This window comes from Crocodylus porosus, unplaced genomic scaffold, assembly GCF_001723895.1.
Source record: "Crocodylus porosus isolate Cpor-Errol unplaced genomic scaffold, CroPor_comp1, whole genome shotgun sequence".
In the NCBI taxonomy this organism is placed as follows: Eukaryota; Metazoa; Chordata; order Crocodylia; family Crocodylidae; genus Crocodylus; species Crocodylus porosus.
Genome location: NW_017728914.1, coordinates 24,782,213 through 24,799,424, shown reverse-complemented (window position 1 = coordinate 24,799,424; position 17,212 = coordinate 24,782,213). Strand labels below are relative to the sequence as shown.

At 45.8% G+C, this 17,212-nt stretch overlaps 1 protein-coding gene across 2 annotated transcripts in view; it reads left to right on the top strand.

Annotated features, from left to right (window-relative positions):
* ARHGAP26 (Rho GTPase activating protein 26) overlaps positions 1-17,212 on the top strand; it is a 313,273-nt gene that overhangs the window by 147,470 nt on the left and 148,591 nt on the right. For both annotated transcript variants that reach the window (XM_019535005.1, XM_019535006.1), the window contains exons 13-14: positions 5,267-5,332; positions 6,259-6,333. In XM_019535005.1, coding sequence (XP_019390550.1) covers positions 5,267-5,332; positions 6,259-6,333 — 141 coding nt within the window. The remainder of the gene's footprint in view (positions 1-5,266; positions 5,333-6,258; positions 6,334-17,212) is intronic.

Below are 17,212 nucleotides of genomic sequence, written 5' to 3'. Positions count from 1 at the left end.
CCTTGCTGGCCTGCTCTTGACCCAGTTAGTGCAAGAGGTCTTTCTCCTTTGGAGCTGCCTCACATCTCACTAACCCCTCATCTCACTTCAGCCCTCAGCTGAAAACATTTGTTTCTATTTGGCCTCCATTCCTTGATTATTTTTTTCTTTCTCTTCTCCCTGCTATTGTTTAAAGCTGCAAAGCCCGTTGAGGCAGAGTTGGGACTAAAATAAATAAATAAATGCATACAATCCGAAAAAGAAACTCCCAAAGGCAAACTTGTCCAATGGCATTTGCCGAGGAATCTGTTCAGTCTCGTGCGCCTGTTGTGGGGTGACACTTGCAAGTCTGGATCCAGCCAGGCTGCCCGAGGGCTGAACAGCCCCGGTTCAGTTATCGTTCCCCTTCCTCAACACTCAGATGCAATATCAGCAGAAAATGAGGGATTTAAGGATTAAGCAGAAATAATTTACAATGTGACAAGACGAGACTGGCCCAAGTGGGATAATTCAGCAGCACTTGAAATAAAGTGTGAAGCATAAGGCAGGATAAGTACTTTTTAGGTATTATATAAAGCTGAGATAAATCTGCTGCTTGTCAAATGGTGATTAAAATAGCTCAATGTGGTGTGTATGCAGCATCTGATACCCTGGTCAGCTGTGGACTGGAATACTTCTCCTTTGTTAATGTAGGACAGGGTGTGTTTGGGGATGATTGGACTTGGTTTGCAATTCCTGTTGAGGGGAGAGGGCATCAGGAAGCTGGGGGATAAACTACATCCCCTAAATACTTCTTAACGGCATGAACAGAGCAGCAACAGGAGCTGTGGTAGATGTCATAGTTACCTACATCTGCTTAATTCTGCGTTTGGAATGGAAAGTAATGCAAGAGCGTCCCAGGTGCTTGGGTTGAGGATTTGGGATGCCCTCTCTTAGGGAGAGCTGAGAAGTATGTTGGCCACCATGGGCATGTAAGGCTGATAGGATGGATAACTCTTTCCCACTACTTTTTGCATCTTGGCTATTGACCACAGTTCCCTGCACTTGCTCTGAGCCAGAGCTTGTGTGCCTGCTCTTTGTCTGCACATCACAGCAGACCCTGTTGCACTCTGTCCCCCCAGGCCTCCGTCTTTTCAGGGTATTAGCAAGCAGAATCTAAAGGAGGAATCAAGTGTTGACTGGCACCTGGTTGAAGCCTAGTACTATAGACTAGTGAGTTGCTGTGGTGTACAGTGTGGAGGTTAGATGTCATGATCCATCTATGACCGTGGTTTTCAACCTTTTCTCATTTGAGGACCCCTTTGGAAATTTTGGATGGAGTGGAGTCCAGACTAAGTGTGGGTATTCACATGCTTTGGATTGATCCTAGTCATTTTTCATGGACCCCTTAGACATAGTTTGCGGACCCCTAGGGGCTTGCGGACAACAGGTTAAAAACCACTGATCTACGATTTCTGCACTTTCTGAACTGAAGCTCTGCGTAAATGAGTGAGATAAAGAGAAACTGGTGCTGTGGGGGAGGGTAGAGGATCAAGCTTTAGATGGTGCTCATTAAAAGTCAAATTGCAAGATGCATAAGGCAGTTTGGATATTTAATCATATATTATTTCTCGATACAAAGATTGCATATAAATCCCTGACCTTTCCTGATCCAGAGCTCAGTCAGGAGCCTACTAGCTGTTTCAACTGCTCGGGAGGATTATACTCTTGTCATGTTTGTCAGGAAGGATTGCTCCTACTTCCTCCCTTTGCCATTAACAAACACAGTTGAAAGGTAGCATTATAAGTCCTGTCTAATGGTTACTCACTCAGAACTGAGTGGTGCAATGAGATCAAAAGGAAACCCCAGCAGAGGGAACTGTGGAGAGGCACGCGTGTTTGTATTCTCAATATTAAAATGGAAGGAGCTGAGGAAAGGGTGGCATATACAGGACAAGGTCTCCCAGCCTAAATTTTGACCAAAGGTTTTTTGAAAATCACAGGCCTTGTAAGAAGGTCTTTATGTTGGACGTCTGAGGGCCAAGTACTCAGAAATTTTTAGTTTAGTTCCTTTAAACGTAAGCGCACATTTAACTTTTGCTGAGACCTGTTTCTTTATCATCTGCTAGTCAAGACTGTCAGGGAAGTTGTGAGTTTCCTAAATATATTTTGTTATGGCACCTGAGATAGGTAGCATAGTGTGCCATGGAAAGGTCTGAAGTGGACTTAATGGTTTTGATTTGGTTTTTATTGGCCCGATTGAGAAACTAAATTAAAACACAGTATCCCAGCAAGCCCATTTATATCTGTTCCTGGGAGTAGCTGGATATCTATTCGAGACTATGAAGCAGTTTCTAAGACCCATAGAACTGTGTAGACATTAAAGTGCACCCTCTAGTTCAGGGCTGTCCAACTTCTGCTTCTTTGGGGGGCATAGACCCCCCCCAGCCCCACACTGCATGGGCCACACACCCCCAGGCCATGTGCCATGTGGGCTGTATGTTACACTGTGCAGTCCGCCTCATCCCTCCCTGCTGCATTGCATGAACCTCTTATGCATCATGAGAATCCCCCTGCCACACCATGCCCCCTTGCCCCTCCCTTTCCTGTATGGATTTGCTGCACCTTGGAGGTATCCTGTGCCTGCAGATGTACCACACCACCTGCTTCCCCCCACAAGGTGTGTAGCAGGCAACTCCCATTGTGCCGGGCAGCGTAGAGTCCCCAGCTCCACCCCATTCTCTCCCCCACTGTTGGCCACAGGCTCCCTCAAACAGCACAGGCTGTGCTGCTCTGCCCTGCCCCCAGTGGTAGTGGAAGTGGAATCTGGTGGGAGCCAAGGGACTCTGGGTGAATCAGCAAAAAACAAAGTAAGGGAGGAGTGGTGCATAGACTAGGCCATGGGCAGACAGCTGAACAGCCCTGCTCTAGTGTAAGCATCCTACAACTTTGTTCTGGCTCAGCCTGTCAACAGGTTTGACCAGAAAAATGTAATAGAGCACTTTGGTATAATAGAGCCACTCACAAGAGAGATTAAACAAATGAGCAGAGGACTCAGGGTGCGAGATAAATGGACTAGTAAGGGACTGCACCTTATAAGCTACAGGCAGCCAGTGAACTATCCTTTTTACTATGCAGCAGTTGGAGCTGAACTGTTCTCAGTGGTGGCAGATGACACAACAAGGAGCAATGGTCTCAAGTTGCAGCAAGGGAAGCTTAGGCTAGATATTAGAAAAAACATTCTCACGAGAAGGATAGTAAAACAATGGACCAGGTTACCCGGAGAAGTTGTGGAATCTCCATCCTTGGAGGTTTCTAAGGCCTGACAAGACGGAGCTTTGCCTGGGATGTTCTAGTTGGGGCTGGTCCTGCTTTGAGCAGGGGGCTGGACAAGGTGATCTCCTGAGGTCCCTTCCAACCCTCGTTTTCTATGGTTCTATGATCAGCAGTAACATTAGTGTGCATCTGATTTGCTAAACTGCATGTATGAGGGTGAGGCAAAGGATAATGTTGCATGTCTCCCATTGTGTAAGCCTGGGACTCTTTTGAGGTCGTTCCTGCTGGACTCCTGAGTGCAGTTCTGTACTTTTGAAATGTGATGCTCACCTACTTTTGCGTGTGGCTAAATAAAATCATCTTCTTGTAAGGTAATACCCCACCTTTGTCCTACTCAGATCTCAGCTTGCTTTTAAAACGAGTAATGAATTCAGCTTCACAATCCTCCTCGAGGCACTGTAGGGAATTGCTGTGTCTAAGGTCCAGCCAGTGTTAATGACTTATCTGAAGACTGCGTTGGAAGCAGGAAAAAGTTCCATTTTTCTTGACTTCTCTATCTGTGCTGCAGTCGCAACCCTGATAGCATAATAGATTGTGCATAATGGATCGTGCAAGGATCGTGCTTCCTTGGTGGTTAGGTTCCCAGGATGTCCCTGATGTTCTGAATGTCTTTGGATGATTTTTCAATACTGCCTCTGCAAATTTCTCAACCTTTACAAACGGAGGAAGTACTTCTTCCTCAGCAGATGGCTGACCTCAGGCAGTGCATTCCCAGTACCAGTCAAGAGTGAACTAAGGAATAAATTATTCCTTCAAGATTTCAGCAGGTATTTTGATCCATATATTGGTTAATTGCTTAAATTTAAATGTGAAGAATTGCAACAGCATGAGATTAATTGAGTCTTGTATTTCCTTAGCATGAATGTTTTGGATCTTACTGTCAGATACCTTCAGGACATCCTTGTTCACACATTCCTACTAATAAAAGAAGGGACTCTGGTTGCACAGTGCAAGTGGGCATGGGAAGAAGGGAAATGGGTTGTATTGTGTACAGCCCCCAAAGGAATAGGACTTACCTGGTCAGCTTGCAGCCTTGGAGCCAAAAACATTTACTTGAATAATGAAAATGTGCCCTAGCGTTCAAGTGGCTCTGTCGTGTAATGGGCTGGCAGTATCACAATGAGCTTTTGAAGTTAGTATCCCAGCTGGGTCACTCATGATGACAGTGAACTCTGTTCCCTCATAAAGATGAAGTAAATAGGGTTGCTTTAAACTAAGGTTCACAACTTATTTTGAAGTGTGGCTGACATCTCAAGAGAAAAGGGTCTTGTGGAAACTTCTTCTCACAGCACACTTCACCTCTCTGGAGCACTGTACTAGAAAAGTATTGGTTTTAAGGGGATAAGCATTTTGTCATCTTCAGAAAGAGCTATTTTAATTCTTTAATTCCCGATGGAACTAGCTCACCTTTTCCTCTTCTCCAGTTACCTCCTTAGCACAGTTGATAGTGCACCTGAAAAAGGCACCAAGTCCTTGCGGTTGAAAGTAAAACATGAAAATCATTCAAGAGAACTATCAGGGAAATACCAGATGCTCAGCACAAATGCAGTGTCTCAGGATTTGCCATTTGAAATGGAGATGTGACTTAACAAATTAGAGACTTGCAGATCTCCCAGTCAGAAGTTTCCCTTGGGAGGTCTCATCTTGATCCTGAAACTATTGAACAAGTGAAGATCCCAGGTACAGTAATTTGGCATTGGCAGAGATCTGGAGAATCAGTAAAACAGACCAGTAAGGGGTCTGGAATGAGGCACTTCAGTTGTCATGCATCTGTCTGAGTTACACTTGGTGTAGCCTAGTTGGTTAGTGTCTGCTTTTTCACCAAATTTGTCCCTCTGGAAAGGTTTTTGAAAAGCAGTGACTGTTTTTGAAAACGTGAAAGGACTCTGGTTGGCAAAGGGCGTGCTCAGCATGAATCAGCCCTATTGCTCGATAGTTTATCAATTCTCTCTTTTTTTTTCTTCCTTTTCAGCTGCTCAGTTGGATAATGTCGGCTTCAGCATTATCAAGAAATGCATACATGCTGTTGAAACAAGAGGTAAGTAGTTCACCAGATGGCCTTGTTTTTAGGGCAGGCCTTGCATCTGTTTTCAGCATTGTACTTGCTTACCTGCTCTTTTTGTGCACAGAAATGATTGATTAACCCTCTGAGACCCATGTGTGGTAAACATTTTCTAGGCTCACAACGATGTCTTGGCTGGGATATTTATTTTGGGTTGCATTTCCATAGGATGGAAGTGGTTTAGCAAAAATCCAAAGCAGAAGAATGAATGAAGAAACAATGGGCTGACTTCTAAAATGGGGAACTAAATTGGAAATGTATTGTAAATAAATGTGCATTTTTAAGACTCCTGTGATCATTGTCCCTAAAAAGATTTTTTAATATGCTTGTGGCCTATGTCACAATTCATGAGCACCCTCACAGTGAGAGAAGGATATTCATTTTCTGCAAATTGTTATCCTCAGATTACTGATAGTGGTGAAAAAGGTACGCCTTGCCTAAGGTCTTATAGGAATCCATGTCTGCCTGTAACAGCAAGGCAGTTTTGTGCTATTTTTTTTTTTATTTTGTTAGTGCCACCCATAATTTATCATTTGGATCAGGACCACAGTTGTGTAAGGCAGTGGCTAAATATGGATGAAAACTTGGTTCCTGATCAGAAGCCTATCCCACCAGATAAATGATATTCCTTTGTGGTGGTTCCATGCTCTGCCATTGCTGATCAGTACAAATGACTGTTGCACCCCTCCTCTAATTCTGAGATGATCAGGTAGACAGTACTTCAATAAGCGCATGAAATTCTAGGCATCGGATCTAGACTTCAGCTGCTTCAGTAGGAGCTGGGCTGAATTTTGCATATAGCTAGTGGGAAGCTTTAACTGTAGTTGCAATAAGAGAAGCCAAAGAAATGTTAATAGTTCTTTTAATGGTCTCCTAATGAAATAAATGCTTTATCTTCTCAGGGATCAATGAACAAGGGCTCTACCGAATTGTTGGAGTGAATTCCAGGGTGCAGAAGCTGTTGAGTATATTAATGGGTAAGTGTCTCAAATCCCCATTGAAGAGAAGCAGCTTGCATTTCTCTGAAAAGCTGCCAGCCCCTTGTGGAGACTCTTGTCTAGGTACCAGGACCTGGCAGTGGGAATTCACGTGGAGGAATGTACTCTGTCCCACATCCTGTGAGGGGTCAGATGGTCATGGAGCAGAATGCTAGGAATCCTGTAGGCAATTATTTTTTGAAGGGGCTTCTGTTTAACCTGGACAGTCACTGGTGCCATGCTCATATGCTTTGCAAATCTTGGCAGCCTTCCTAAGTACAGCTAAAATCTCAGCAGAGTAGCAGAAGGTTTGTATTCCTGTACCTGCCATGCATGGTCTCTAGACTTATCAACTGTTTCTGGCACTAGCCCTTTATCCCTATTTTGACTGTTCAGTTTTTTTCGTGCTGACTGCATTATTTTACCCCTCCCCAACATTTTTCTCCTCCTGTAGCCAGACCAGATAGACCCTGGGGCTCCTATAGATGTGCAGTGAGGCTGCTCCAATGTGCTGTAAATCCAGTGCGTCAGAGCAGACTTGATTAAACAGTTTGCTGGAGTGCAGAAATTTAATGGGCTGCAGCAGGCTCCATTGTCACATGCATCAGTATCGCTGCACTGAAAAATGGTGGTGGGGTGCTTTAAACTAAACCTTGTTTGATGAGCTTTAGTTCAAAGCATCCCACTACCATTTTTCAGCATAGGGACATGGATACACGTGATGCTCAGGCACTTTTAATTAGCACAGCCCACTGATTAAAGTACCCTCCCCCGTGCCTCCTTGGGAACATCTCTAAACACCCCTGGTGCTCAGTTTTCAGTCAGATGCTGCCCTCTCTGGAAGTCCTTCCTTTATCTGGAGATGAACGTGCTAAATGGAAGGAGAGGAAGGGCTCAAGTGTTGTCATTAGCGCTCTGCATCTGAGTAAAGAGTATTGGACAATCTAGTGTTCAACAATGCTCTGTCTGAGGCAGAGCCCAAGTCGAATGATGTTGTTCTGTCATTCTCCCGGTCCTCCTTTCTGGACACCTCTGTGCTGCATAGTCTGCCTCCTGCTTTTTCAGTTCAGGGCATAGGCAGACAGAACAATTGTTAACAGATAGAGGTATGCAAAAGGGGCAAAAGGGGCCGTGTTTGATTTGGATTTGCATTCAGCCTGAATTGGGGGCAGTGATTCTATTCGTTGATTTGGATCACTGTCTAGATTTCGATTCGACTGAAATCCGAATCTGAAGATTCGATGCCGATTCGGCCATAGACACAGGTTTAAATGTTTGTTTTACATACCTTGAGGTACCAGTACAGCTTGTGATCACTGCAATGCTGGGGCAGATGAAGTGTCCCACAGGAGCGCGGGGTGGGCCCCTGTGTGCTTGGCAGTGAACCTGGAAGTGGATTGGAAATACCTCTGGTCCACTTCTGGGTCCACTGCCAAGCGCGCGGGGGGGCCCGAGCCACCCCCAGGTCGGCTGCAGGGGGGACCCTGGGTGCCCCCCCCCGACCTGGATGGCACCAGTGGTCGAGCCGGGGGGGAGGGCAGCGCATTCCCCAGCAGACCGGGAAGTGGACCAGAACTACTTCTGGTTCACTTCCGGGTCTGCTGCCCAGCACTCTGGGGAACCTGTGCTCCTGCAGGACACTCCATCTGCCCCAGCATTGCAGCATTCTTGAGCTGCCTGCTACCTTGAGGTATGTAGAAAAAAACATGTAAAGATGTGTCTGTGTCCAAATCGCTGAATCTTTCCTAATCTCTCCAAATTGATTTGGAGGATTTTGATTTGATTCGGAGAGATTAAAGGGTCTCCCAATTTTCAGTTCGGATTCGGAGATTCGGCCACCGAATTGGGCTGAATCTCTGCAAAATCAAATCATGGACTGAAGCTTCATACAGCCCTAGTAACAGATACCAAGCCATTACAAGGCAACTGTTACATCTACAGGATTTTGTAGTGATATAAGTGTTTCATTCAGAGTTAAAATTACAATTATTTAGCCAAGGTGGATTGCTGTTGTGGCTGTAACAGATCATAGCAGCACATGTGCAGTCCCTAGCCGCTGTTCCCCCTGCCCTTTTAAAGCAGGTAAAAGGTACTTTTGCATATACCCAGAGTTCCTCCTGCCATGACATAATGCCACAAATCCTGTTTTTTCTGAACACTACAGACTTAATAACTAACCCAGTTGAATTGCAGGCTGCAGTGGTTGAAGGGGTTCATTTGGGGCCTTGCTTGGCCCCAAAATCTCTCCATTGGCACAACGCTCAAAGTTTGCAAGTCATCTGCTGCCAGTTACTTAGTCTGCAGGTGGCATCCTCTCTCCAGAGCTGGCCCCCACCTAATGCTGCTGGCTTTGCAGTGAGGGCAGAAGGGATCAGTGCCTCCCACTGATCTCAAAGCGTCACACTCACTCACATCTTTGCAAGTCTCTCCCAAGCAATCACTTGTGCTGTTTATCCCTAATGTCTGCTCTGCTCTGGTGTCAGCTAGGAACAATTCAGAGCAGGAGCCAAAGAATGTAGGGAACAGATTGACATGACCGTGCAGAAATGCAGCAGGACTTAGAACAGATGCAGCTGCTCACATGAGACCAGTCCTGTACTGGGGTTTTTTCAGGGTTCTTTTTTTGTCCCCTGTGTGGGGTTTCAGCCCTGGATGAACCTTATCTGTTTATTTAAAAACACCTTAAGGAAGGCAGTGTCTGTCCAGAGCCTCCCTAGGTAAAGTTACACACAAGTGATTTAAAGCAGCAGCAACTGCACACAGCCAACCCCATCTCATGCCATGAGGGCTCCTAAGTCTCAGTGAGACTTATAAAGCTCTAATAATTAGGGCTCCTAACTACATGTTTCATTGATGTTTTTCTTCCGTCTCTTCTTATCACATTTGTTCCTAACTGCTGTTTCTCCCTCCTACTTTTACTTCCCTACCATCTTTTCCATGGTTCAGTACTTTTTCCCCTGGTGTATGGCAAGTGTCCTTTGCTCTTGCTGTATCTGCTTCCACATTGCCTATGCCACACAGGCACTAAAATGATCTCTGATTCCAGACCAGTGATAGCATTCCAGGTGTCAGCTATTTAAAGCTGATAACCCAACAAGACAGAGTGGTCAGAAAATTTCACCTATGAGTCATTGCTTCAGGTTCTGTGTAGTCACAGGCAGATGTTGCATCGTGTCTACTTTGACATTTCCAAAGTGGTCTCTGCAGCCAGAAGTGCTAGTGATTCTTATTTTTGAACTGAAGCCGAGTGAATGTTAATGTAGGATCTCAAAGAATCTGATTTTGTCTGGTAGGTCACATAAGTATACCATATGGACCAGATCTAAAGGCTTGAATAGGGAAACCTGTTGAACACCCCTGCTCTAAGTCAGGAGTGGACAACCTGTGATCCGTGAGCCAGATTTGACCTGTGGAGCCATTGCATCTAGCCCACAAAGTTGGGGCTCTTGAGAGAGTTTGGTAGTGGGGGCTGGGCAGTGGAGGGAAGTCACTGTCCCCAGGGGTTTAAGGGAGAAGCCTGAGCTGCTGCAGGGGAGCAAAGCTGGCCTGCTTAGACTTGGCTCAGTAATTTGGGCCCACTGTTCCTGAAGCATTGTTAATTCCCGCTCTTGTGGCATCATGTACCATCCACTAAAAACTGGGCTGCAGGCAATGTTTGTCTCCTGATGACATCTATTATGCCAAGCCCTCTGCTCTGCTTTTTACACCAGAACGTGTAATCATAAGAACCAGGAAAGCGAATACAACTTTTTTCTTCCCACCTGGGCAGAATTTGGCTCTCGGTTACATTCTTCCAAGTCCTCTGGTTTCAGTGTGAGGCTCTGTGCCTATAACAGATGGTAAAACTTGTTCCTTTGCGGTTTCTTTAGAGCTGGGAGGAATCCAGGGTGTTGGACACCATCCAATAGCATTATCTCCTGTAGCTGAAGCTACTCAGCCTTTGGCCTCCTGCCTCATAATGCAGTGATATATGGTCAGTGCTGACACCTCACCCTTGCCAGGTCTTCATTAATTATTAATATCAGAAGCATAATAATGAACCGGTGCTTGGGGGCAGGGTAGACCGGGGCCTCACTTGTGTCAGTGTTGCAGTGTCACTTATTTTAATCCCTGTTTGATCTTCAGTGTTGTTGCCTGGCTGGGAAAGTGCATGTCCTCAAGTCTCCACATTAACAAGGCGCTTTCAGAGAACTGCAGGTGATTAGATCATCTCTGCTTAGTTCCAGCTTTCAGATTGATGCTGGCTGTCTGTGACCTGAGCTTTCCCTTCCCCTCAGTCCTGCCCCTTGAGGACTGTAAAACCTTACAAGTTAAAACTCCATTCTGCACAAATGCTCGTTATTCAGATCAAAACCTCACAAGCTAATGAGCCCAATTTTGCTTACAACTTTAGGTTTCCCTTATATTTAGAAATGAATGTGGTCAGCATTACTCATGCGCATACAGTATAAATGGCAAAAGGATCGGATTTCAGAGGAGCGTCTTGTGCAAATGAGACACCGCCATAGGGGCCTTGGGTGACGCTTTCCTACTGAAGGTGCTCTGCGGTGGTGTGCCTTGAGTATGGAGGTCTGTGCCAGTAAGGGCCTGAACAGGCCGCAGCCATGTGACAGTACCTGCTTCAGATTGGTGATGGGATTTCTTCAGTCCATTTGCATTTATTTTATTTTTGGTGTCGCTGCTGGTAACATTGGGAACAACTGCACCATTGCACGACTTCTGTGAAACTTGCTTCATAGTTATCATGATTGCATTTCCCTGCCCCCTGCCATCGAGAACTTTACGCTGTTACTTAATTTATCAAGTGCAGCTGCACTTGGAGTAGCACAGAGTTAAAGGGGGAAGGGACCATGTGCCCATACACACACGGTTCCAGTACAGTAATGCAGTTCTGCTCATGAGGCACCCACCGTATGTATTTAGGTGAAGTATGCTGTTCTGCATAGTCTTACTCATCTGAACCAAAGGGTGCAGGTCTGCTTGGTGGTATATGGGGCTTCTCTGTAGCCAGTGGCATTTATGATTAAATGTAATTTATGGTTGCATTTGCAACCCTCTCAATGCCATCCACATGAAGATTAGATTTGGCACTTGGTAACAGGGCTGTATCCCAAGCAGCACTTTTTTTTTTATCATAGGGGAAGTGGCAAGCAGTTGAAATTTCAGTTGCCTAGAGCAGTGCTTCTCAAACTATCTGATGTGGTAGACCAGCAGTTTTTTTTTTCCAGTGGGCCAGGGACTGGTGCTCGGTTCAGCCAGTGGCAGCAACTGCATGTAACAGCACTACACAAATGTGCGACCGGCCGTTTCTTTCCTCACCTTGCACGACGTGACGTCACCTGGAGCGTTGGAACGTACTAACTGTGGCGCTATGACATATCAATGTTATGCTTCTGAAAATATATTTCTTTCTTTCCTGGCAACTCGCTGCAGACCAGCAACCGGTGGCTCGCAGACTGGCACCGGTCTGCAGACCACCACTTTGAGAAGCACTGGCCTAGAGGCTAGTAGTGCCCCCCTCCCCTCCCCAAAGCTAACTGAAGAAATTGTATAATGCCTGTTTCAGTCCTTCTGGGAATAATAGGCTAATTGGTATTTCTCATCCTCTTGGAAAGAACCCCTGGGAGCTGGCCGTCCTGTGGCCTGTAAGCACCTCACTCTGGGTCCATTGTAGCTTTTGTTTTGGGATGTTTTAATACTTTGCTTGATATCAAGTAGAAACTTTCTCCAAGTGAGCTCACTGCTCCATGCCGCATTGTCAGTCAGTGATATGGCTGAGCCAGCGTTCAGACCAGAGATGAATGATGCTTCTGATACCTGTCAGCTGCCATTGCTTTTGCCTCCAGAAAAGCAAGCTAGCAAGCCAAGAAACCCAAAACTGGAAATGCCTCAGTTTTCTCTCAGTTCATATATAGATTCCACCTAAAAACCAAGGCCAACTTTTGCTTCTCTTGAATCAGGTGCTGGAGCTGCCTTGTTTTTCTCCAGTGAATCACTGCTTGATCCTTTAAACTGATATTAAGCTCTTTCTTTAATTCAGTTTATTAAAGATAATGGACCAGGGAAAACTGGAAGGTTAACAGTGTGGGACATTTATGACTAGAATAAACTGCTAGCAAATAAAAATGGAGAATAAGCATGCTCTGGCTGATAGATAATGGAGCTGAAAAATGAGCTCTTTCATTTCTTTTTAAGGGGTGTCACAGTTGAGGAAAACTGTAGGGCTTTTTGGTTTGTGTTTTTAATACTTGCACCTCCCATTACTTTTTTTCCTTTGTATGTGGCTGCATTTGTCTGCACAGTGTAACTAATTCATATTAACAAGTAATTTCAGACACACAGTTGTGTGAAAGCAGATGTTGGCCCATGGAATAAATCCTTGATTTTATTGACACCGTTTTAGATTTATACAACTGTGAGTAAAATTTGTCTCCGTATCTTTGAATTCATCTTCAGCTTGGAGGAAAGATTCTGCAGCTGTCACAATGCAAACTTTGCAGAATGTTACAGATTTTAAGGGCTGAAAAATATGGGTATTGATCATCTGCCCTAACCTTAATCCTAATATTGTCTGTATATTTTCCCAGTAATTCTTATGTCATGCTAATAACTTTGAATCCGCTAACACGGTGGGCTCAACCACTCTGGCCCCATGGGCTGGATCCCATGCACAGGGTTGGTCTGTGGGCACAGTCTGGTATACCAGTGCAACCTCACACATTTGCCAAACTTCACTCACTGGTTCTGGCATGTGCTGGCAGTGGCATGTGGGGCCACATCTGGACTGTGGGACTCCCCCTAGGTCCAGAAATTTAGCAGCAAGCAAGCCATGTCAGTGCTTAATTCCTGCTGCTCTGGGGAAAAAATAGCACTGCTACTGTTCCCTTGTTGCCTAATTTCCAGACTGGTGGGAAGCTCCCTGGGCCAAATGATGCAGGTCATGGGATGGGCGTTGAGCACCACTGAGCTAAGCCAGCCGTCACTAAGATGAAGTGTTTTTTTTTCTCTCAATTCCTGTGTTTTGCTATTAAAAAAAAAAAAAAAAAAAAAGTTAAACTTCTATTTGTTTTGACCATGCCAGGTTTATTTTTAATCCATACAATTGTCTCCTTGTAAAAAAAATGAGTTGGATGGAAAGTCGCACTGAAATTGATTAGGAGGAAGGGTGTTAATTTGGGTGATGAATGTGCGAGACATGCTTGATCTTTGTTGTGAAGTATACTTTTTCATGTTTACCTTTTTTCAGTGCTTTTTCTGGATGTTTAATTAAACTAAACCCATTGCCCTTGGGGAAACTCCCAACTTTTATTTTAATGCATATTTTAATTACTTTTAAAATTACAGTGTTTACCTATTACTTTATAATTCAGAAGCATATTATACATGGGTGCAGAGAGGAACCATTGAGTTGAATACATAGAACCAGATGGGTAAACAGCTGTTCCCAGTGGAGATCTTTGACTGTAGTAGTTGTCGTATGAACAGAGATGATATGCTTCCTGTGGGCAAGTGCTTAAGGGCTTCTTGCCATTCAGTAAGATCTGGCAGCAGTTTTGGCTGAAATCAGTGAAAGGGTGCCCATTGGTCTAATGGAGTGAAGAATCAGGCCGAGTTTCTACCCTTGTGCACATGTGGCTTGTATTCACATAGTGGCCAGGGGTTGCAAACAAGGCCTAGGGGTTTTATTTTCTCCATCACATGGTTAGAAAGCTGTAGGAAAATTTTCCCACCTGGAGAACGAGCTTTAAATTAGTAAGTAAACGTGTGACCATTGTGCAGCCACACCAAAGCGGAGGGCGGGGGGCTGTGCATTTGTGCTTGCAAATGGAACGGTTGTGACTTTCCTCCTTGCAGCCAGCGGCCAGGTAGCCTTCTTCAGTCCCAACCCAAAACTGCCATGTCTTTATACAGCTTTTGTCGGCAACTGTTCCTAGGCCTTTTGCAACGTGACTTTGCTATCCACTAGGAAATGGGCTTACTATGACTGATTATTTCACGTAGGGCACTGAACAGCCCCCCAGGGGTGGGGGACTGCAGGAGTTCTTTGCAACTGTAGCACTATGTTTCAGAACCGGAAGGTTTTCTGGAACAAAGAAACAGTTGCTTCCTCTTTCAAAGGCTATTTTGTTGTAACAACATTGAGAGGTTTTACCAGGGCTTCCATGGAAATCGGTAAAATGCTGCTTTATGATACTATCTTGCTGCGGTGTTGTCCAGGTAAACCTGGCTTCTGATCTGGTTGCTGGCTCGGAGAGATCAGGGAAGAGGCAACAAGATGTCTGATTACTTGAAGCTAGATTCCTCTTCAAATCTTAGGGTTTGGAGGACTACATCTTGCTGGGCCAAAGCCTCATGTTTCCAATGTGTAGAGAGCGGCACTTTTTTTGTTGTTTCTTGAAGGGAAATTTATAAAGGGGTGGGGAGCTGCACAAAGGGAGCAGAGGCCTCTTGGGTGGGGGAAGCAGAGAGGAGCAGGCAGCAACATTTAAGAATAAAAACAGACTAAATTAACAGGCTGCCTCAAGCCAGCTGTGCGCACCAGGCTCAGCTGCAAACCTAAGGGTGCGATTCTAAGGGCAACTTTGGCAACCACATGCTGCTGTGTTCGTACCAGAGGTTTGCAAACAGCAGACCTAGCCAGAGAATTCCCCTGGCACAGATCTGCGTAGGCAGCCACAGGCTGTCCTGTGAGTGCCCTTTCCCATAAATTCTGTGTAGCAGGTGTGCTTGGGGCAGGATGTAGTGCTGTGTGCTGCAGAGCTGGAAGCAGTTTGGGATGGGCTGCCTCGGTCACATCAGGAGCCAGTTCAACTCCTGCAGCAGTTCCCATAGTGGCTTTAAACTGCTCTGACAACCCCTGGCTCCCAACTCCACTGTTTCATGGCATGTATGGTAAGTGCAACGCGGTCATATCCTGCACCTGTGCTCTGCAGGGAAGCTGTGAACATCCCTGCTGATGGCTTCCGGTTTGACCTCTCACAGCACCTAGGGTAGTGGAAATTACTTCAGTGGGGTAGGACCTGCCCTGAAATCATCTAGCCAGTGTTTCTAAGAACCATTTACAGTGGGCAAGTGCTCCTGAGCAGGACCAGGGCGCAGGCATCAAGCTGAGTTTTCCAGCCATGTGGTGCATGCAGCTCAGTGGGTCAGTGGGGATGGTAGAGTTTGAGCATTGAGGAGCCAGAGAAAACTGGCGCTCCCTACATGTTCAGGCCTGATCTTGTATTGTGCTGTGTGAGGGGGTTGGGGGTACACAGCTTCTTGTAGGGTCAGGCTCTTTGTATTGCCCATTAAAATTCCCACTCTGTTTTATGCATCAGAAGCACATTGTGCCTTGCAGGCTCTGTGCTACATAAGAGCTGTAGATAGGGGAATATTCTTTTGGCAGGGAAGGGTAATGCACTGTGGAGGCCCACAGTTAGCCTTCATGGCTTGGAGAAAGGCAGCCATCCACAGCCTCTAAAGGTTATGATCCTGTGTGTGTGTGTGTGTGTACCAGATAAAGGAAGCAGTGTTCATAAGTCTCTGGATGGGGGAAAGTGCTGGAGATCAGCCACTCACTGTAGCGCGGCCGGCAGAAACATTGGGAGAATGACCATGTTGATATAAAAGGCGAGTCCCTGGGTCACTGGGATCAGTTGGGGGTTTGTGCTGTGGTTTTCTTCCCCTGCCCAGCTGTGTAATGCAGCCTCTCTCCTCCTTTGCTTTCATGGTGGCATGAACAGCGATGTTTGCCTTTGGTCCTTGTAAAGTTTAAAAACAGCCCTGGGGGAGGCTGGGTGGTTAGCACTGTGCACTGCTGTGCTGCAGACATGACCTGAGGTGTCTCCAGGCTGCCTAGAGTTGAGCCCAGTGGCAGATCAACAAAGTCCTGAGCCTTTCCAGGGCAAAGATGGTGGCGGATTGCACCTGGGAGGCCTTGCAAACAGGAGCGGGCGTTAGCAGACCCAGTTCTGCTCTGGTTTGGTTGTGTGAGACATTGACCGTATCACTCTCCCGTCTCTGGGCCTCTCTTTCCCCTCCCACTTATTTTCTGTATTGTCAGTTGAGGCTGCATGCTTTTCAGGGATGGGGTTGTCTCATACTATGTGTCTGATCCGTGCCAAGCGCAGTGAACCCCTATTGCAGAAGGTATATAGCAGAACAGAAATTACGGGTTTTCTCTAAATGTTCTGAAAATAAATTCAAACTTCTTCACAGAAAAACAAAAAGAAGTATCTTTGCCCATGAGAGGGTGGAGGGGCATTGTGTGTGTGTGTGTGTGTGCGTGCGCACGCATGCATAGAGAGCAGGAGTCATCAAGGGAAGAGAAGTCTGTATTGTACATGCAAATACATGGCACCCGCAAACTGCCACAAGGTAGGCTCTGAAAATCTTCCAGCACAGGGAAAATCTACAGAAAGATGCAGAAATCAGTAATTCTTTCTGTAAACAGATTGCTAGGGAGTGTCTGGACAGGCTAGCCTGGAAATGAGTTAAAATGGATGTGCTTAAGCTCTGGAAGACTCGCCTCATCTGTGCTATAAAAAGCCATATGGGCTGCCTGTTCTTCAAGTCTGTTCCTCTGTAAGGTTATATAACAGTTGTTTTGGTTGGAGGGCTGGCATAAGTGAAGGCTAATAGCTGCTTTTGCTAGATGTGGTTCATGGAGTGGCTCCCACACTGAAATCTTGCCAACTCCTGCTCCTTTAGAGCCAGGCTCCATATTTGTTGTTGTCATGTTTGGTGCTGAGTTGCCCCAAGGATGAAGAGGTTTGGGATAGTACTTGACATGCCTCCAGGCCTAGGTTATCCAGAAGTTCAGGAGTTTCTGTGAAACTCTGCACATGCCTCCAGAGGTGGGAAGGGATGAATCAGGCATTTAAAAGAGCAGCCTGTT